Below are 22,519 nucleotides of genomic sequence, written 5' to 3'. Positions count from 1 at the left end.
GTCGACTCTTTTCGGTGCCGATTTCTCGACCCGAGTCGGAAGACTTCTGCACTATCTTGGCCTTTTTCGGTGACGATGATGGTATTTGGTCACCGCCTTTCTTGTGGGTCGAGCCATGGCCTTCCGGCAGTGGCGTCCCCAAGGCCTTCAGTTTCTTCATTTGACTTTTGGGCTGGGACGGGGCAGATGTACTCTTAGCGCCGCCGTCGGAGTCATCCGATTCCGAACCTTGTATCGAAATTCTCATTTCTTCCTCCTCGACGTGGAGATGTTGTGTCGACTTCAATGGCATCTGCAAACGTCTTGCACGTCGATCTATAAAGGTCTTCTTGGATTGAAAAGCTTTGCAGGCCTCACAAGTATCCTCTCTGTGTTCTGGCGACAAACACAGATTACAGACCCGATGCTGGTCTGTATATGGATACTTGGCGTGACACGTTGGGCAGAAACAGAAGGGGGTCCGGTCCATGAGTCTTCGACGATGGGTGTGGTCGGGCCGACCAGGCCTCGGTTAGGTGCGGAAGCCCCGAAGGGCCGCCGAAGCGGTTGTGTTGTCGGTGCTGATGTATTGATCCTAAACCGGTCCCGAACGCAAACAATACCGATGGATTTCAATGTTTTTGTAAGTTTTCCCGATTCGAATTACGGAGCGAAGAGGAACACGTCAGAACCCTATGGGGGAAAGAAAACAATCTAAGATGGAATAGACGCCCATGCGCAATGGAGCCGAAAGGGAGGAGTCACTCGGTCCTGTGACTCGAAAAGACTTCTTCGAAGAAAAACAACTTGTAACACTCCGAGCCCAACACTAGATGGCAGGAACAGTGCACAGCATGTGAATCTGCAGCTACACATGCCATCGAACTTATATATATATATATATATATACACACACACACAAACGTATATAGCTTGTGGTGCAACTTCCAACCCGGTCATTTTAAAAAACATATTTATTTAGAAATACATATGTATATTTTTCTCTCTGCTAATCTATAGTCTTACACCTTAAAAACAAACATGTAAAACTCTTACCTACCTCATACCTGTACCCATGCCTGAATCCAAAAACCCTTTTACTACCACATACACTTACTCATCTCTTAACCCTAAAAAACCCTTACCAACGTGAACCCTTACCTCAAATGTCAAACCTAGGGGCCAGGTACCTGAAATTGCCGTTGGACACCAAAAACAGGTTTCCCAGTGGTGGGCAAGAGGTTGGGATCATTAGGACTCCAGCACAGTTTCTGCACACAAGGCCATCCATAAAATGGCTTTTTAAGAAGCAAAAAGGATCTGAGTTGCAAAATCTTATAGTAGAAAAGCAGAGGAAAATGTTCTTACAAGAGCTTATAAAACCACACTAACAGGAACATATAGCAGTTGGTCACTGATCTGTTAGATTCTCAGATCTGTTTGCATGGAACCACTGATTTCAGGATAGCAACAAGTTTTAAAAAACCCAGGAGAGGTCTGCTACCATAGACTCTCAAAAATGGGGTTCGCCAGCTAAGAGTCCGTTTACGGTCCTCTTTCACTAGGGTTTTCACCATCACTATCCCAGGTGATTGGGTGGGATGGAACCAGCAAACACACTGAAGCTCAAACAGCTGGGAGTCAATTGAGGAAGCCACAGCAACAACTTCAGAGATAGCTAGGGAGGATAAGCAAGATGCAACTAGCTCACTAAGATGATGAGGTAAAGCGCATGGAGAAGGAACAATAGCTGATATGGGAGAAGGAAAACATGATGGAGGTAAAGGAGAAAAAAGGACGGATGGCTGAGAGACAGAGTATCAGAGAAGGGAAGATTGAAACTGGAATACAAGAAAATGGCTGAAATATTTCAAAGACTAAGGAATTAATGTAAAAGCTGCTATGGGTGGCCCCACAACTGCAGTGAGCTATGTAGCCCCTAATGATGTTATCTTGGTCTATTTTCTAGCTGCAAAATCATATGCCAGCACACCTCTACATTCTACACTTTTGCCTCAACGTCCTCTTACATTAATTTCTGGTGCTCCTCTATCACCTTTAAATCATTTACCTTAATCTAGACAACCATTCACACTTATCAGCATCAACTGTACAATATATCTAAGATCTGTCCTTATCTAATTTTTTATGGCTGCTAAAATTCTCGTTCTCACTGGCTTATTTCTCTGCTTGATTCTTGCTTATTAATCCTTCATTTTATTCTTTCACCCCTTACAGCGTGTGTATATATATCAGGCATTTACCTACTCTTTGAGGTTCCACCAGCTACTCACATTATCTATTTATCCTACTGCTTTGTGCAAGGGCCTCCTTTTCAGGACTGTCCTCAATTTCAGATTCTTACTATAAATGTATTTGTGGTCTTCCTCCTCTAAATTTAGCTTTAATGATTATTGTGTATGTTCTGAAGTTTCCTTCTTAAATTTTGCTGTTTGCTCCTTCCACTGCCTGTACCCAATCATGTTGTTATTCGTTTGAATTTAATTGTGCTTAAATATTGGAATGTTCTGTCTACTACTATTTTTTCTACTTCTACTTAATCTTGTGTCCATACAACTTTTAAAAATATATATTTTATCTAGAGCCTACTTTGGAATCTTTACATCAATCTAAGTTGGTTTCTTGTCTTTCTGAGTGACCGCCCACAGACTTTTCAATTGATAGAAACTTGAGCTTGCTAAAGCACTTTGGCAAAATCACTATACAAATAAAACAAAAAGGGAAAACCAGTAGGACCAAATCAACTTCTGGTCCTGATAGCTCACTGACTAGCGTCCTTGACCAAGACCCACATGGTTGATTATTGGTGCCACTGTTTTCTTTGGGGGAAAGGAACAGGCTTGTTTTAGTGTGGATTTTGAAACCCTAAGGTACGGTTGCTCTTGAGAGCTGTGCCTACAGCTTACCCTGGCATGAACAGAAAAGAAAGATCATCTTTTTATGTTGTTGGCTCCCATCTAACACTACTAACTTAATACAAAACAGGAAAGTTACTCACCTTTGGTAACACTCTTTCTGGTGATACTATATCTAATCATAGATTCCTCACCTTAGAATATCCTTCAGGTGCTAGGCTGGAGCTGGAGATTTTTTGATACCAGTGCTGCTAGGTGCATTTGTGCAACACCACACTGACTCTATACCACTCCAAAAGTGACTAAAGAGAGACACATATAAGTGTCAAGTCAGCAAGTTGACATCAGTTTCTTAACCCTTCCTGTGCCCTCACCTAACTGGTTGAATCCTGACTTACAAGACTCTGTGGAGTATTATGTTTAGTAAGAAAACCAGGGTCCCCATAAGCTCGTGTCTGACAGTTAGCCACCTTCCTATTCATCAGGGGGCACGTCAAGGCTTTGGTCAAGCGCCCAGCATGGTATTGGTAAGGGTCTTCTTAAAAGGGAGCAAGGGCTCAGGTGTGACTGACCCCGACAGCCACATTTCTGACACATTTTCTTTGTTTTGGTCTCAGATTAAGGTAGCTGTAAATCTACCTCAGTTGCCTTCTGGACCCCTACTGAGAATGATGCACTATCTTCCATTGGTGGACCAAGTGGTGAATCAAGTCCTGCCTCAGGGGAGGTACCAGGCCCACTGGCCTCTTGTAAATCTATGTAAAAGGTGCCATCTGTGTAGTGCAAGAGGATAAAAATATTCCCCGCTGCACCATCACCATCATCACCCCCCCCATCCTCAGGTGTGCCTTCTTCAGGGTCAGAAAAATCCTCTGATAGGGTGTTTGCCCTAGTACACGTGCCTCGTGCCAAGTGAGAGTTATGATGTATGACAATCGACTGCACTTTAGTAATCTTGTAGCGAAACACTCGGCAAGATCAGGCCAAATTCCGTTAGGAGTCTGACATCGGGATCTACACTGGACCTCTTCAACAGCCGGTGGTGGCAGTACCAGCGTCCTGTCACAGGTCTTAAAGCCTGAAAATAAGTCTCTGACAGTGCTGAGGATGTATCTGCCAACGGTAATCCGACTGGGGGGCCCTGTGGTTCCTTGGGATCCAAAGGTGCAGCAGAGGGAGCCGAAAGTGCCCTAAAATTCTGCAGCATAGCATCCTTGGAGGCTTCAATCTGCTGTATGGTTGCAGCTGGTCTGGAGTATATCGAGTCACTTCAAAATCATCTGGGAAATTGGCTTTGAGTCCAGAGATCAAAAAGGTTGACTTGCATCATGATGTCCTCACAATCCCTTTAGACACAGAGTGGATTGGCTGGAGAAGAATTCCACTCACTGAGTTCTGTTGTACTATCTTTGCTTTATATAATTAAAATCCTATTCTTTAACAAATATCAGAACTTTCTGGACATTGACTTTAATATGCTTTATAGGTGATCACACAGTACTTGAGCACTCACTCATACACTTACTCTGCAAGCAAGGATTAACTCCTCCACCTTGCCACCCGTGAGATTTAACACATAAAACAAAAGCTGTGACACAGCTAAGAGCACCACTATATCGTGACCATGCAGAGCAACAAAGACGCCTGATAACAATTACACACAGATTTTCCAGTTAGCCTAGACTAAGCTTTGACTCAGAAAAAGCATGGAATTATAAATGGAGTACAGGGATAAAAATGCCAAACAACAACTCTTACCCTCTCTGTGGATGCTTTTTGGACATTTAGAGTTTTTACACCAGCTGGCAAATGGAATTCATGTTTTTCGTAGTCAGTGCTGAACAAAGTCTTCTGGGTCCTAGGATCAATAAATGCCATCCCGACATCACTGGTGATGGAGGTATTGTCCTTTTCCACAGTGAGTTTTGTTGTTCCTTGCTCAAACACAACCTTCAAAACAGAACAATGTACCAAAACGTTCAGAAGCTTGACGGAATAAAGTAACATAACAGAAAAAGTTTTTTAAATTATACTTATTTATTCTTGTGAAAAGCTGTAAATAGTGGCTATTTTATTGCAAAATAGGTCTAACATCTTTTTCGCAAAAAAACACTGCCATGGTATAATCACTTAATATAATATGTTAAATAAGAGAAACAGTCGGGAAAAGCATCAATAAAAAACACATAACATTGCTTTTCAATGAAAAGTATCTTATATAGCGGGATCAGTGTAGGAGGCTGGACTGGCTTGTAGTGAGTACCAAGGGGTACTTGCACCTTGCACCAGGCCCAGTTATCCCTTATTAGTGTATAGGGTGTCTAGCAGCTTAGGCTGATAGATAATGGTAGCTTAGCAAAGCAGCTCAGGCTGAACTAGGAGACGTGTGAAGCTACTACAGTACCACTTAGTGTCATATGCACAATATCATAAGAAAACACAATACACAGTTATACTAAAAATAAAGGTACTTTATTTTTATGACAATATGCCAAAGTATCTTAGAGTGTACCCTCAGTGAGAGGATAGGAAATATACACAAGATATATAGACACAATAGCAAAAATATGCAGTATAGTCTTAGAAAACAGTGCAAACAATGTATAGTTACAATAGGATGCAATGGGGAAACATAGGGATAGGGGCAACACAAACCATATACTCCAAAAGTGGAATGTGAACCACGAATGGACCCCAAACCTATGTGACCTTGTAGAGGGTCGCTGGGACTATTAGAAAATAGTGAGAGTTAGAAAAATAACCCTCCCCAAGACCCTGAAAAGTGAGTGCAAAGTGCACCAAAGTTCCCCTAAGGACAAAATAGTCGTGTTAGAGGGAAAGTGCAAGGAAAACACAAATCAGCAATGCAACAACAATGGATTCCTGACTGAGGGTACCTGTGGAACAAGGGGACCAAGTCCAAAAGTCACAAGCAGCTCGGAGATGGGCAGATGCCCAAGAAATGCCAACGGTTGGTGCAAAGAAGCTCTTACTAGGCTGAAGAACTGTGAATACTGCAGGAACGACAAGGGCTAGAGACTTCCCCTTTGGAGGATGGATCCCCCACGCCTTGGAGAGTCGTGCAGAAGTGTTTTCCCGCCGGATGGACGCCAACAAGCCTTGCTACACGCAAATCGTGCGTTTGGCGTTTTTGGATGCTGCTGGGGCCCAGGAGGGACCAGGAGGTCGCAAATTGGACCTGCAGAGAGAGGGGACGTCGAGCAAGACAAAGAGCCCTCACTGAAGAAGGTAGCACCCGGAGAAGTGCCAGAAACAGGCACTACGAGGATGCGTGAAACGGTGCTCGCCGAAGTTGCACAAAGGAGTCCCACGTTGCCGGAGACCAACTTAGAAAGTCGTGCAATGCAGGTTAGAGTGCCGTGGACCCAGGCTTGGCTGTGCACGAAGGATTTCCGCCGGAAGTGCACAGGGGCCGGAGTAGCTTGCAAAGTCGCGGTTCCCAGCAATGCAGCCCAGCGAGGTGAGGCAAGGACTTACCTCCACCAAACTTGGGCTGAAGAGTCACTGGACTGTGGGGGTCACTTGGACGGTGTCGCTGGATTCGAGGGACCTCGCTCGTCGTGCTGAGAGGAGACCCAAGGGACCGGTAATGCAGCTTTTTGGTGCCTGCGGTTGCAGGGGGAAGATTCCGTCGACCCACGGGAGATTTCTTCGGAGCTTCTGGTGCAGAGAGGAGGCAGACTACCCCCACAGCATGCACAAGCAGGAAAACAGTCGAGAAGGCGGCAGGATCAGCGTTACAGAGTTGCAGTAGTCGTCTTTGCTACTATGTTGCAGGTTTTGCAGGCTTCCAGCGCGGTCAGCGGTCGATTCCTTATCAGAAGGTGAAGAGGGAGATGCAGAGGAACTCGGCTGAGCTCATGCATTCGTTATCTGAAGTTTCCCCAGAGACAGAGACCCTAAATAGCCAGAAAAGAGGGTTTGGCTACCTAGGAGAGAGGAAAGGCTACTAACACCTGAAGGAGCCTATCACAAGGAGTCTCTGACGTCACCTGGTGGCACTGGCCACTCAGAGCAGTCCAGTGTGCCAGCAGCACCTCTGTTTCCAAGATGGCAGAGGTCTGGAGCACACTGAAGGAGCTCTGGACACCTCCCAGGGGAGGTGCAGGTCAGGGGAGTGGTCACTCCCCTTTCCTTTGTCCAGTTTCGCGCCAGAGCAGGGGCTAAGGGGTCCCTGAACCGGTGTAGACTGGCTTATGCAGAATTGGGCACATCTGTGCCCAACAAAGCATTTCCAGAGGCTGGGGGAGGCTACTCCTCCCCTGCCTTCACACCATTTTCCAAAGGGAGAGGGTGTCACACCCTCTCTCAGAGGAAGTTCTTTGTTCTGCCATCCTGGGCCAGGCCTGGCTGGACCCCAGGAGGGCAGCTGCCTGTCTGAGGGGTTGGCAGCAGCAGCAGCTGCAGAGAAACCCCAGGAAGGGCAGTCTGGCAGTACCAGGGTCTGTGCTACAGACCACTGGGATCATGGAATTGTACCAACAATGCCAGGATGGCATAGAGGGGGCAATTCCATGATCATAGACATGTTACATGGCCATATTCGGAGTTACCATGGTGAAGCTACATATAGGTAGTGACCTATATGTAGTGCACGCGTGTAATGGTGTCCCCGCACTCACAAAGTTCAGTGAATTGGTTCTGAACAATGTGGGGGCACCTTGGCTAGTGCCAGGGTGCCCTCACACTAAGTAACTTTGCACCTAACCTTTACCAGGTAAAGGTTAGACATATAGGTGACTTATAAGTTACTTAAGTGCAGTGTAAAATGGCTGTGAAATAACGTGGACGTTATTTCACTCAGGCTGCAGTGGCAGGCCTGTGTAAGAATTGTCAGAGCTCCCTATGGGTGGCAAAAGAAATGCTGCAGCCCATAGGGATCTCCTGGAACCCCAATACCCTGGGTACCTCAGTACCATATACTAGGGAATTATAAGGGTGTTCCAGTAAGCCAATGTAAATTGGTAAAAATGGTCACTAGCCTGTTAGTGACAATTTGGAAAGAAATGAGAGAGCATAACCACTGAGGTTCTGATTAGCAGAGCCTCAGTGAGACAGTTAGTCACTACACAGGTAACACATTCAGGCACACTTATGAGCACTGGGGCCCTGGGTTACCAGGGTCCCAGTGACACATACAACTAAAACAACATATATACAGTGAAAAATGGGGGTAACATGCCAGGCAAGATGGTACTTTCCTACAATCAGTGACCCAAAAGACATTTTGACATTATGGATTCCAAAGCTATTGAGAGGCAGACAGACTATAGTGGGGGAGAGATAAGCAGCCAAGTCTTCAGCGATACTTCCTGAAGGAGTCATGGTTAGTTTGACAGAGGAGAAAGCAAGGCAGAGAAATCAGAGGTTTGGCTTTAAGACTGGAAAAAGACCTGCGATCCAACCTAGAACAGTGAATGACAGGCATTTTCAAAAGACGGATGTTACACCGTTCGCCTATTTAGTGTGGACAGGCATGAGATACTTTTTAGGTCGGGCGCGCAAGCGCTTTGACATGTTGTAAGTATTGTGGGCTTTTTAACCACGGCCATCACTTTCATTCGTTCCTGGGCTTGCCTTTCAAAAATCACTTGATGTCATTGGTAAACGCTTTACGTTTGTCCCGCCTTGTCCTGTTTTTGTCATGCCTTACAGACTGCCCGTTACATGTAATAATGCCGATATACTTCAGCGTGGGCGTACTACTTTTTTCTTTTGTCTCTCCCCTTCGTGCTGCATGGCGGCCATGGTGTGAACAGTCATAACAGCATGAACTCGATCAGCAGTATTGGAGCGCTGGTCACATTGTTCACAGTTACCTAATCAGAGCCATTTCTTGTGGCTCTCCCATTAAAGCACTTGAAAATGGTAAATGCTTTAAGTAAAACTGAAATCTTCAAAGCTAAAGAGGATCTCTCCGCACAGCAGGGGAGCAGATAATATAATAGTCACTGCACTCGGGAAAACTTGACCCATAATGCTTTGCAAGCATTCTTTTTCACAACATTGCTGCCCATAACTTGGTGTTCCTAGCACAACAGGACAACCACCAAAACGTTCAGCACACGCTAGGTTAGTGAGGACCTGAAAATAACCACCTCCCCCCCCATTCAATCCTTTTTTAACCTCTCTCTTGGCTGTATCATTCGTTTTACAGCCAAGAGTAATTTGTGTTTTAAGGGTTTTGTTTGTAATATCATTGCAGTAGGCCTGCTAGCCCTGAAAATGTGTAATGCACTAGGCCCCCTAGGAGCTAAATATATGGTTACACTGCATTACTTTTGGTCATTTTCTTTTCATATGGTTATGTCCTTTAGGGGCTTACTATATAGTTACTTGACCATTTTTTTTTTTTTTTTTTTACAAATGCTATTTTCATTGTGGTGTCCTCCAGGGGCAGTTCTGAGCATTACAGTCTAGTGCAAAAAGTTTATTTCTGATAAATGTTTTTATTGGGTTTATATGATAATTGTATATGTTTTCTTAATCTCTCCTTATTGCAATTATGACCATGATTCAGGCCAACTTAACATCCTTATTACGCTATGAATGTTTGAACACTCTATATATTTTGATGACCCGTCTAGTTTATTTCTCTTGTTACCCCGTGGCTGTCTTGTGTCTTTATTTTTGGTAATTGTGTTAGCCAGCCAGCAACTCTGATGGAGGAGTGGTGAAAGTAGTATTCTATTGGAATTAGCATGACAGATTTAAATTAGGATGCTAAATAGCAACATTTTCAGTTTTGGCTGCAGACAGAGGAAGAAGGTAAATGGAAGTGCTTCAGTTATATGAAGGGCCACTGGAATAATGTGACAGTAAATGACCAAATTATGAGGCAGGGGTGACCGATTTATGCGGCAAGAAAAGTCCAGTTATGAATTTACAACACCAGTAGCTGTAACTTAAGCAAATGCGAGACCCACTACTTTGCAAATGCTTGTTTTTGCTGTGCGTCACCGCCAGGAAAAACCTGGGGGTAAGAGCCAGGAAAAAACAATACCTCCCACAACCCCACCGCCACTCCTGGGGAAAAAAAAAAACCTACTGGGGTGGAAGCAATTACTGTTTTTTTGTTTTTCAAAAACAAACTCCTGCTTTGGGAGTTTGTTTTTCGAAAACAAAAAACTTTGAAAAGTTTGATGGCCATCCATCATGATTGACACCATCATTCATCAAACTTGTTCAACATTAACAGGAACTACGATGATATTGATTCCTGTCAATGTTGAGAGCTGTCCGCAGTGCTGGTGGAAAATTCTGAATTTGGTAGCTGAGGGGGTAGGGCCAGCAGGAGAATGAAGTAAACATGTGGCTCCCTTCATTCCCTGATGGACTGGAATGAACTTGGCCCCAGCTGCGGTGTTACTGGGTGCGGAAACCCGTGTTGGAGATTTGGGACACCCGGAGGAACGCCTGACACTGCTTCTGGGTGGTGAAAGGTGGCCCTTTTTGGGAGGCAGCAGCTGGCCATGAAGGGAGCCGGGCTTCGTCTGTCATCTTAGCAGGAGGTCTGGGCTCTGCAAAGGACTAAGAGTATGAGACCCCTTACGGGAGAACCTGACAAACAGGGAAAGAGGGCCAAGAAAGTACAGAGCACATGGCGACCTGAAGTATCGAGTAGACAGCGCGCAAGTGGAGCAGGCCCAGCAGCGAAGTAATAGTAGTTGTGGCCCTTTGGTAGATGAGGAGCAGATCTTGATTTAAGCCTGGTTGTGTCCACCATCTCCTGAACGGGCCAGGACCTGGCAGAAGGGAGAAAGTACAGGGGAGCTGTGGACCCTCCTTGTTTTGGCACCACACAGCTCAGAAGTAGAAACTGAATAACTAAAGACTGAGTGGGATTCTGCACCCCCCACCAGACACCATGTGAGTAAGACAAATAGGTCTGGCAGTTAAAGAAAAGATGCAGCCTGCAGAGCATGAATGGCCAGGAGACAGCGGGACCCTTTCGAGCCTGCCTGATGCAAACTGGAGCACTACTGAAGAGGGCCCTTTGCAGGGGGCAGAAAAGGACCATCTATTTCAAGTCTTACAAGAAGATCAGGAACTTGGACTCTGTTTCAGGCCCCAGCAGTGTGAGAGAGTCGAAGACATGCCCTCCTCGACATCAGGAGATGGAGATGAAAAGAGGTCCCAAGGGAAATGTAGCAGGACTCTGTACCAGGAGCGATGACCTACAAGATACAGTTGATGCAATATCAGAGAAAATCCACCATCTGACTTCTAAAGTCCTAGCCCTAGAACGACTTAACCCAGGAGGATAATGAAAATAGATCATGTTTCTCATAGATCATCTCCACAAGCACAACATCTTCTATGAATGGGGCCACTGATTCTGTATCATCACGTCTAGAAAAAAACGTAAATGCTTTGCCAAATCTGTGCAAAAAGCCTGGTACATTCTCAGCATCAAGGACAGCCATGCAGATACAGTTGACGCAACCACTTCATGTGCTAAGAACTCTTGTGGGAAATGCTTAGGAATAGCTGAAAAAGGCTGGAAAACCATCTCCCCAGCTACCACAGAAACTGAGAAAGCACAATACAATGATTTCAGAGAGGTGGAAAACCTGAGGGACTGTGACCACGTGGCTGGAGGCAGTACCTTGTCAGTCCCAAGGCCCTTATCAATGCAATGACAACAAGCCCTGGCCCAGAATAAGCATTTTGCATCCCCGCGGATGTTGTGGGGACATTAGAGGTGCCAGCTAGGGATAAAACCCAACAGAAATTTGGGGGTGGAGTTTGCAATTTCATCCTGCCTATGAGTTTGGCTAGGGGAAATTGGTCTCAAATATGTATGTGCTCGTCTAGACTACTTCCTTATCAGCTCACAACTGCAGGGGGTTATGAAGGGCAGCATGAGGAGCATCCACTCCGGGGCCCCTTCACCCCCCTCCTCCCCATATTTTCAACAAAGCCAACACCTCCATCTCACCCGAACTCCACCACACCCTCAACTGTTTCACAGAGCCAGCCACCTTCCCAGAGGACTGAAACACTCCAGATCTGCCTGCTCCTAAAGAAACCCACTGCCGACCACCTGGACTTCAAGAATTACCGCCCCTTTTCTCTGCTGCCTTTCCCAGGCAAGGTCATCAAAAAGGACATTAACGCTCAGCTCTGTAAGCACATCGAGGACAGCAACTCCTGGGCACCTCCCAATCAGACTTCAGGAGCAACCACAGCACAGAGATTGCCTCCTCGCCGTCACAGATCACATCCACTCGCTGCTCGACCGTGGCCATACAGCAGCCCTCATCCTACTGGACTTATCAGCCACCTTCGACAGGGTCTTGCACCTCACCCTCTGCTCCAGACTCCACACAGCTAGCATCAGAAGAAAGTCCCTACAATGGATACGCTCCTTCCTGTCTGGCAGAACACTGAGTCAGACTCCCGCTTTACCTGTCAGAACCAACAGAGATCAGCTACGAAGTTCCACAGGGTTCCTCCCTGAGCCTCACACTCTTGAACATCAACCTGGCCTCCTCAAATCCATCGTCGGAAACCACGGGCTGAACATCGTCTCCTTTGCCAAAGATTCCCAACCGATCATCTCAATGATTGAAGACCCACTACTGCCAAGAAGAATTTCCACAACGGGATGGAAGCCATTGCCACCTGGATGAAGAACAGCTGCCTCTTGCTCAACTCTGACAAGACCGATATCCACATCCTGGGACCTTCCACATCAGCCTGGGACAATTACTGGTGGCCGTCCACCCTGGGCACCCACCGCCATCTCACCCCAACTAACCACGCATGCAACCTCTGCTTCATCCTGGACTCATCGCTCACCATGACCCGCCAAGTCAACTCAGTCGCATCCTCCAGCTTTCACACACTCCGAATTCTCAGGAAGATCTACAAATGGATCCCAAAGGACGGCTGCAAAACCGTAACCCATGGCCTCGTTACCAGACTCGATTACGGCAACGCCCTCTACGCCGGCACCGCCCAGAAGAACCTGAAGAAACTACAGCACATCCAAAACGCCTTTGCCAGACTCATTCTGGACATTCCCTGCCGCAAACTTATCTCCAATCACCTAAGAGACCTCCACTGACTTCCTATTGAGAAAAAAAATCAACTTCAAACTGTGCCCAAAGCATTGGCATTAGCCTCTCCATACCACTAAAGCAAAAAAGGGATATCATTGCTCCATGCAATAGGGCATCGAGGCAATTTTGTGACCTGGTTGCACACCCCAAGGACATCACCTGTTAGGGGAGCATGTATATTGCTCTAAAAGGCTTATTTAGGCTTAGAAAGTGATAACGCATATAAACTACCACGAAGTATAGGAATGGTGGAACATTTGATAACAGCACATTTTCTACTGTTCTGAAGCATTTCCTAGCTCATGAACCACTGATTTTCAAGACAAATATCATTTGCCCGCTTGTATGCTAAAGCACGCCAAATGATGTTTAAAACACTCCCCGCGGTATTTAAAAGCTGTTTTCATTGACTTTAATCCAGATTAAAATATAAGCATTATCTGCCTTAGAGGAGCACGTATATCGCTCAAAAAGGCTTATTTAAGCTTAGAAAGTGATAACGCATATAAACTACCACAAAGTATAGGAATGGTGGAACATTTGATAACAGCACATTTTCTACTGTTCTGAAGCATTTCCTAGCTCATGAACCATTGATTTTCAAGACAAATATCACTTGCCCGCTTGTATGCTAAAGCACGCCAAATGATGTTTAAAACACTCCCCGCGGTATTTAAAAGCTGTTTTCATTGACTTTAATACAGATTCAAACATAAGCATTATCTGCCTTAGGGGAGCACGTATATCGCTCAAAAAGGCTTATTTAAGCTTAGAAAGTGATAACGCATTTAAACTACCACAAAGTATAGGAATGGTGGAACATTTGATAACAGCACATTTTCTACTGTTCTGAAGCATTTCCTAGCTCATTAACCATTAATTTCCAAGACAAATATCACTTACTCGCTTGTATGCTAAAGTACGCCAAATGATGTTTAAAACACTCCCAGCGGCATTTAAACGCTGTTTTCATTTACTTCAATCCAGATTCAAATATGAGAATTATCTGCCTTAGGGGAGCATGTATATCGCTCTAAAAGGCTTATTTAGGCTTAGAAAGTGATAACGCATATAAACTACCACAAAGTATAGGAATGGTGGAACATTTGATAATAGCACAACGTGCGCGCTTGCCAAAGGGGCCTGCGCGATGGAGGAAGGAAAGGTGCGCGCGCCAAAATGATGGACTGGTCTTTGTGGAATGGGTTAGCTACCTTTGGCAAGAAAGATGCTCAAGTCCGAAGGACCAGTTTGCCTGGGAAGAAAGACGTATGGAGGCTGAGATGACTGCTCCTGTTGTTCAATGGCCCTCGGGCAGATGTAATTGCCAGCAGAAAGGCTGTCTTGATGGTGGGAAATTCCAAGAGGGCATGTATGCAGCGGCTCAAAGGGAGCACACATTAGAAAAATAAGAACCAAGTTATTGCCTGTTGAGGTATAACGAAGGGAGCTGGAGAAAACAAGAGTTGTAAACCTTTAGGGAATTTATTTACCATGGGGCACTTCAAAATCTAGTTGCCGGAAAGCAGAAATGGCAGATAAATAACCCTTTAACGTGCTTAATTGAGAGCCATGCTGGGCCAGGGTAAGGATCAACAAAAAAACTTGGGAAAGGGGAGCAGATAAAGGGTCATCCTGCCACACAATCTCCATGCTTGAAAGGGGAGCATTGACAGGTTCAGGTGGAGAACCCTCCCTGGCAGAAGATACTCCCGAAGGGGAAGCCTGATCGGAGGACCAATGGCTAAGCTCAACAGCTCGGGATACCAAACTCTTCAAGCCCAGTCTAGAACCACAAGGATGACTTGGGCCCAGTCCTTTATGATCTTCTTGAGATCTCTGGTTAGTATGGTATGGGTGGAAAGGTGTACAGGAGACTGGAGCTCCACTCAAGACGAAAAGCGTCTCCAAGCGAGAGCTGTCTTGGAAACTCCAGCAGGCAAAACTGCTGACATTGCACGTTCTCGGCGGTGGCAAACAGATCTAACCAAGGCTCTGCTTAAAGAGATTTTGCACCACTTCCAGGAGGACATGTCATTTGTGATCTGCTAGGTATCATTGGCTCAGCTCATCTGCTCTGGCATTCGGAGAGCCCAGCAGGTGTTGGACCACCAGGGAAATGCTCAGACGTTCCAGCCATGTCTAGAGAATTAGGGCCTCTTGACAGAGGACCCATGACTGCACTCTGCTCTGTTTGTTGCAGTACCACATGGCGGTGGGGTTGTCCATGAACACTTGCAGTAACCGTACCTTAATGGAGGGCAGAAAGGCTCCAGTTCTGAGTCCGCCTTGTCTCCAAGGAGACGGGAACCATCAAAGGCCATGTCCATGAGCAAACCCTGGATATCCACCGAAAATCCAGTAGTTCTCAACAAGGCATGACGCCTAAGGACCACCATGGATGAAACCACTCTGCCTAGTGAGTTGGTCGTATCCAGCCCACAGCTTATGGTGTACTTAGCTGTGTCCCTCCCATCAGCAATAGCTTGGGACAGTATGGCTCGGGCCTCCTCCAAGACTATAGGCGGCACCTGCGCATCCAAAGAGTGAATGGTCATATTGGCCCAAAAGGCATATGGGGTTCACTGACTACAGTGCGAGGCTGGTGGAAGAAAACATTTCTCCCAAAGTATCCAGCCTCTTGGATTCCCTGTCCGGTGGAGTGATACAGAATGCACCAGGATTTACTCTGGAAGTAGAGGCTTGGACCACCAAGCTCTCTGGGGTCGGGTGCTGGGTGAGGAAGATGGGGTCTCTTGGGGCGGGAGATAGTGGTGAGCACTTGTCCTATTCACAGGAGTCCCTGTGCAGGGCTCGGACCAGGTCCAGAGGAGGAAGTTCATGAGGGCTTTGTTAAACAGGAGAAGAGGTTTGGATGGGGTCACTCCTGGCTGAAGCACCTCAGTCAAGACCTTCGTCTAGACCGCCACAGAGGGCAGCAGAAGTTTCAAAGCCTCACCCTCCTTCCTTATCACCACAGCTAATGAGGCTCCCTCTTCCGAAGCCACGGTAGGACAGGAGACCAAGCTAGTAACTGTGGCGGTGTCTAGACCACTGGCATCTGCCAGATCCTCACACCAGACATCTTCTGTGACATCTAGGGGCTGTATTCATCAGCGTCCAGGGGCCCTTCTCAACCATCCCTAAGTTCTAGCCCATAGGAATAGGGCACAGTCTCCAGCCTTGAAGGAATGCCTCCAACCAGCACTGGTGGCAGCGCCGGACAATTCTCATCTGGCTCTGTGTCAGGGATGAGTATAGTAGTACGGCGCCGCCAATGAGTGACATGGACAATGCCATTAGATCTGGGGAAGGTTAAAGCAGTTCGATCGGCGTTGGTCTGGATCCGTCCATGGATCCAAGGGGCGTAACTGGCACTCAAGGTGAGCCCACCGGCAGAAACCTAGCCAGGGCTCCCTTCGAAACACATGGGGCCCAAGGATGCACCAGTAGGGATGGGCCGCCTGCATAGGAGGTGCATGGCCTCATAAAACTCAGAGTTGGGCAGGGGATGCTCCGGCTCCAGAAAACTCGGGGATGAGCGGAGATGACCCTGGTTCAGGCTACTCTGCGGAGCCAGGCATCCAATGCAGACATCCCTTCATCTCATCGGATCCCTTCACAGATGGGGCAAAGTCAAAAACCTCTTCGACTTCTTGTTCTTCTTATGTTTGTAGGACTTACCCAAATGCCCGGATGACTTTGACTGTACCAGTAAGCTCTTGGAATGGCTTTGCGACTGATCCTGGGACCTGCCTCTCGACTGGGATCGAGAAAGTTGTGGTGTCACACGTCGAGGAGCAAGGAGCTTGAGGGACTACTCCTCAAGACATTGGGGTGCACAGTGAGACACTCCACGCAGGTCTTGATGTCATGGTGGCACTCAAGGCACCAAGGCCAGATGAGGTGTGGATCTGTCACCGACATTTGCTGGTGACAGGTGCCACAGGGCTTGAACCCAGCCACACCAGGAGACAATGTCTCAACAAATCTTTGACTTTGGCAAAAAGATTGAAAAAAGGTCAGTCAAAAATGGGGTGGCTCTCCTATGAATTTGTGCTGACTGGCGCAGAAAGGAAGGAACTAACATCAGCGTGCTGGGGTGGCGCCTACATATGCACTGCATATGTCACTTCTGGTACGGACACCGATGCCACAAGGAGTAGAACAATGCCACCTACAAGTGCGCAAGAGTACTACTCATTAATAATTTCTGGATCCAGTCCGACGCCTGGAGAATATTCTTGGGTAAGAAGACTCTATCAGATAGAGATGTTTGCTTATATCCTACATCTTATCAGAAAACCAGAAGTCCCCTGACAACTGGCAGTATTTGAGAAATCGCTTGATAAGCAACCATTTCTACAACCATCATGTTTCTCAAACCACGGATCATGAATGCTAAAACTCCTGTTTCAGTGGTGGTGAGATAAAGACTTGGGTGCGACTATCTAGTAAAAATTGGGAGAAAATGTACAACATTTTATCTAAACATACAATTCAGGGAAACCCACTACAAAACATGAACCCACTGTTATATGTCACCAGATAGAAGAGCACAGTGGTATAGGAATAAAAACAAAAAATTCTGGCAAGGAAGTTGGGCTACAGGTACCATCCTTAACTTATAATGGTCATTTTCTAAAACGAGCAGATACTGGGAAGGGGTTATAAAACAAGTTAGAGTATTTGACGTCCAATGGACCCAGATATGGTTCTTCTGGAAAAGCCTTTCCCACTTGCTAGATCAATACTTACAAGAGAGGGAAACGACTTGCTATAGCACTGGTGCAGACTCATAGCTCAAATAATCGTAACTCTACACTCCTCTGAGAAGATAGATTACCATTGGTGTCAGTGTTCAGAAAAATATATTTTTTCTCTCTCGTCCATTTCCCCTTATTGCAACTGTGCTGTCTTCTCGATAAAGTGTGACCAGCAGTTGCCAGAACTAGGGTTGGATGCAGCCATTTTGCTTACACAATAGATCTGAAACTGAAGACGATTCGTTGGGAGCTTAGGTCAGTGACAGTGGAGCAACCTAAGACCTTGTGGAACGGTTTCTCAGACCCTCCTGTGACTACTTCTTAGCCAGTCCATAGCAGATCCGAATGCAGACTACTATTCATCTCAAGAAGATCCTCTTCTACACCACCTTCCCTTTCTTTTCTCCAGAGAACCCCACAAACAGCAGACTGTCCAGTCAATGCTCTTTGGTATGATAAATGTAAAAACTTAAAGCCTTTTTGGGATCCGACTGATGAAGCCTTTCCTTCTCTTTCGATGGGTTATTGGAGAGCAAAGAAAACTGGTAAAGTGATGGGTTGTCCAACATGGAAGGGAGTAACCACTTTTGGCAAGAAAGCCGCCTGAGTTCTCAGCACCAACATGTCTGGCGGGGGAGGGGGTGGAAGGTGGTGGAGAGCAGTTGCACTGAAAAAAAATAAGTTACTTGCCTGTAGCTGGAACTCTCCAGTATTGATATCTTTCCTAGATTCATATGCTTGAATAATTCCCCGTGGTTGAAGTGGGAGTCCCACAATACCATAGAAAGCAGTAAGGAAAAAATGGACATTGAAGTTAATGCAAAAGACATTCACTTTAATAGCTTATCAGTGTTATTAGAAATGACCTAAAGTCCAGCCAATCAGGCAACAGCTCCCTTCAGATCCCTCACCACAGAGGCTCTGGTCTCTCATATTTTCCAGCACAAGTCAGATATATAATAGGAAGCTACAAGGGGAGCTTCTATGGGGAGGAGGGTTGGTCGCATGTGAATCTATGAAAGATAGCCAAACTGGAGAATGAAAATGTCACTTACCCAGTGTACATCTGTTCGTGGCATCAGTCGCTGAGATTCACATGGTATGCATGAGCTCGCCATCTGGTGTTGGGTCGGAGTGTTACAAGTTGTTTTTCTTCGAAGAAGTGTTTTCGAGTCACGGGACCGAGTGACTCCTCCTTCTGTGCTCATTGCGCATGGGCGTCGACTCCATCTTCGATTGTTTTCCCCGCAGAGGGTGAGGTAGGAGTTGTACTATAGTAATAGTGCCCGCGCAATGAAAAATGTAAGTATGTACCTATTAAAGGATTAAATAATATATATACAAATGTACAAAATTGAAGGTAACTTGTGAACTGCTACAGGCTTCCGGGGAGGTGGGTGGGTCCATGTGAATCTCAGCGACTGATGCCACGAACAGATGTACACTGGGTAAGTGACATTTTCAGTTCGATGGCATCTGTCGCTGTAGATACACATGGTATGCATAGACTAGTAAGCAGTTAGTTCCCCATAAGCGGTGGTTTAGCCTGTAGGAGTAGAAGTTGTCTGAAATAGAGTTCTTAATACAGCTTGACCTACTGTAGCTTGTTGTGCGGATAGCACATCTATACAGTAGTGTTTGGTGAATGTGTGAGGCGTAGACCAAGTGGCTGCCTTACATATTTCCTGCATTGGGATGTTTCCTAAAAAGGCCATTGAAGCACCTTTTTTCCTTGTTGAATGTGCCCTGGGAGTAATGGGCAGTTGTCTTTTTGCTTTAAGGTAGCAGATTTGGATGCATTTAACTATCCATCTGGCTATACCTTGTTTTGATATTGGGTTACCTGCATGAGGTTTTTGGAATGCAATAAATAGCTGTTTAGTTTTTCTGATGTTTTTTGTTCTGTCAATGTAGTACATTAATGCTCTTTTGACATCTAATGTATGTAGTGCCCTTTCCGCCACAGAATCTGGCTGTGGGAAAAAAACTGGTAGTTCTACCGTTTGATTTAGATGGAATGGTGAAATAACTTTGGGTAAAAATTTTGGATTAGGTCGTAGGACGACCTTATTTTTATGTATTTGTATAAAAGGCTCTTGTGTTGTGAACGCTTGAATTTCACTTACTCTTCTTAGAGATGTAATGGCGATGAGAAAGGCAACTTTCCAGGTTAGGAATTGTATTCCGCAAGAGTGCATGGGTTCGAAAGGTGGGCCCATGAGTCTTGTTAGAACCACGTTTAGGTTCCATGAAGGAACAGGTGGTGTTCTTGGTGGTATAATTCTTTTAAGCCCTTCTATGAATGCTTTGATAACTGGTATCCTATACAAGGAAGTTGAATATGTAGTTTGCAGGTATGCAGATATTGCTGCAAGGTGTATTTTAATAGAAGAGAAGGCTAGCTTTGCTTTTTGTAAATGGAGCAAGTAATTTACTATATGTTTTGGAGTTGCGTCTAGTGGTTGTATCTGATTATGATGGCAGTACCAAACAAATCTTTTCCACTTACTTGCGTAGCAGTGTCTAGTGGATGGCCTTCTGGCCTGCTTTATGACTTCCATACACTCTTGGCTAAGTTGTAAGTGTCCGAATTCTAGGATTTCAGGAGCCAGATTGCTAGATTCAGCGATGCTGGGTCCGGGTGTCTGATCTGTTGGTTGTGTTGCGTTAACAGATCTGGTTTGTTGGGCAGTTTGATGTGTGGGACTACAGACAGATCTAGCAGTGTTGTGTACCAGGGTTGTCTTGCCCACGTTGGTGCTATTAAAATGAGTTTGAGTTTGTTTTGACTCAATTTGTTTACTAGGTAAGGAAGGAGAGGGAGAGGAGGAAAAGCGTAAGCAAATATTCCTGACCAGTTCATCCATAGGGCATTGCCTTGGGATTGCTTGTGTGGGTATCTGGACGCAAAGTTTTGGCATTTTGCGTTCTCTTTTGTTGCAAATAAGTCTATTTGTGGTGTTCCCCAGAGTGTGAAGTAGGTGTTCAGAATCTGTGGGTGGATTTCCCATTTGTGGACTTGCTGGTGATCTCGAGAGAGATTGTCTGCCAGCTGATTCTGGATCCCCGGAATAAACTGTGCTATTAGACCAATTTGATGGTGGATTGCCCACTTCCATATTTTTTGAGCTAACAAGCTTAACTGCGTTGAATGTGTTCCTCCTTGTTTGTTTAGATAATACATCGTTGTCATGTTGTCTGTTTTGACAAGGATGTATTTGTGGGTTATGATTGGTTGGAAAGCTTTTAGTGCTTGAAAAACTGCTAATAATTCTAGATGATTTATATGCAGTTTTGTTTGATGTATGTTCCATTGTCCTCTTATGTTGTGTTGATTGAGATGTGCTCCCCACCCTGTCATGGAAGCATCTGTTGTTATTACGTACTGTGGCACTGGGTCTTGGAAAGGCCGCCCTATGTTTAAATTTATACTGTTCCACCATAGAAGCGAGAGGTAAGTTTGGCGGTCTAGCAACACCAGATCTAGAAGGTGACCCTGTGCTTGAGACCACTGTGAGGCTAGGCACTGTTGTAAGGGCCTCATGTGCAGTCTTGCGTTTGGGACAATGGCTATGCATGAGGACATCATGCCTAGGAGCTGTAGTATTGTTCTTGCTTGTATTGTTTGGTTTGGAGACATGTGTTGAATGACCCTGTTGAAATTGTGGATCCTTTGTGGAGTTGGCGTTGCTACTCCTTTTGTCGTGTCTATTATGGCTCCTAGATATTGCTGTACTTTGCTTGGCAGAATGTTTGATTTTGCAAAGTTGACGGTGAACCCTAGTTTGTAGAGGGTTTGTATGACTTGATTTGTGTGGTTTGAGCATTGTGTGAGCGAACTGGTTTTGATTAGCCAGTCGTCTAGATACGGGAACACATGTATTTGCTGCCTTATGATGTGTGCAGCGACTACTGCTAGGCATTTTGTGAATACTCTTGGAGCGGTTGTTAAACCAAAAGGCAATACTTTGAATTGGTAATGTATTCCTTTGAATACAAACCTTAGATATTTCCTGTGTGATTGATGTATTGGTATATGGAAATATGCGTCCTTGAGGTCTAGGGTTGTCATGTAGTCGTGTTTTTTGAGCAATGGTAACACTTCTTGTAGTGTGACCATGTGAAAGTGGTCTGATTTGATGAATGTGTTTACTACCCTGAGGTCTAGAATTGGTCTCAGTGTTTCGTCCTTTTTTGGTATCAAGAAGTACAGTGAATAAACTCCTGTGTTTATTTGTGTGCTTGGTACTAATTCTATTGCATTTTTTTGCAGTAGTGCTTGAACTTCTATCTCTAGAAGCTGTGAATGGTATTTTGATAAATTTTGTGATTTTGGTGGTATGTCTGGAGGGAATTGCATGAATTCTATGCAATAACCATGTTGGATAATTGCTAGGACCCATGTGTCTGTAGTTATTTTGTCCCATGCTTCGTAATATTGACGTATCCTCCCCCCCACTGGTGTTGTGTGGGAGGGGTGAGTGACGTGTGAGTCACTGCTTGTTGGTAGTGGTTTTGGGGCTTTGAAATCTTCCTCTATTCCTAGGGAATTGCCCCCCTCTATACTGGCCCCGAAAACCTCCCCTGTACTGTCCCTGGTAGGTGGGCGGTGCGGACTGTGAGGTGCTAGCTTGTGTGGCCTGACCCCGAAACCCTCCTCTAAAAGGTGTTTTGCGGAAGGTGTTATAAGATCCTCTGCTCTGCGGGGAGTAGAGTGCGCCCATGGCCTTGGCAGTGTCAGTGTCCTTCTTGAGCTTTTCTATGGCTGTGTCGACCTCCGGACCGAACAGAAGTTTTTCGTTTACTGGCA

General features: G+C 45.6%; 1 protein-coding gene across 2 annotated transcripts in view; it reads right to left on the bottom strand.

Moving 5' to 3' along the window:
- Positions 1–22,519, bottom strand: part of SGCB (sarcoglycan beta) — a 210,123-nt gene that overhangs the window by 64,467 nt on the left and 123,137 nt on the right. For both annotated transcript variants that reach the window (XM_069201429.1, XM_069201438.1), the window contains exon 4: positions 4,614–4,805. In XM_069201429.1, coding sequence (XP_069057530.1) covers positions 4,614–4,805 — 192 coding nt within the window. The remainder of the gene's footprint in view (positions 1–4,613; positions 4,806–22,519) is intronic.

Source organism: Pleurodeles waltl, chromosome 1_2, assembly GCF_031143425.1.
Source record: "Pleurodeles waltl isolate 20211129_DDA chromosome 1_2, aPleWal1.hap1.20221129, whole genome shotgun sequence".
Lineage (NCBI taxonomy): Eukaryota > Metazoa > Chordata > Amphibia > Caudata > Salamandridae > Pleurodeles > Pleurodeles waltl.
The sequence above is the reverse complement of the archived record's forward strand: the minus strand, read 5'-3'. Positions and strand labels throughout refer to the sequence as shown.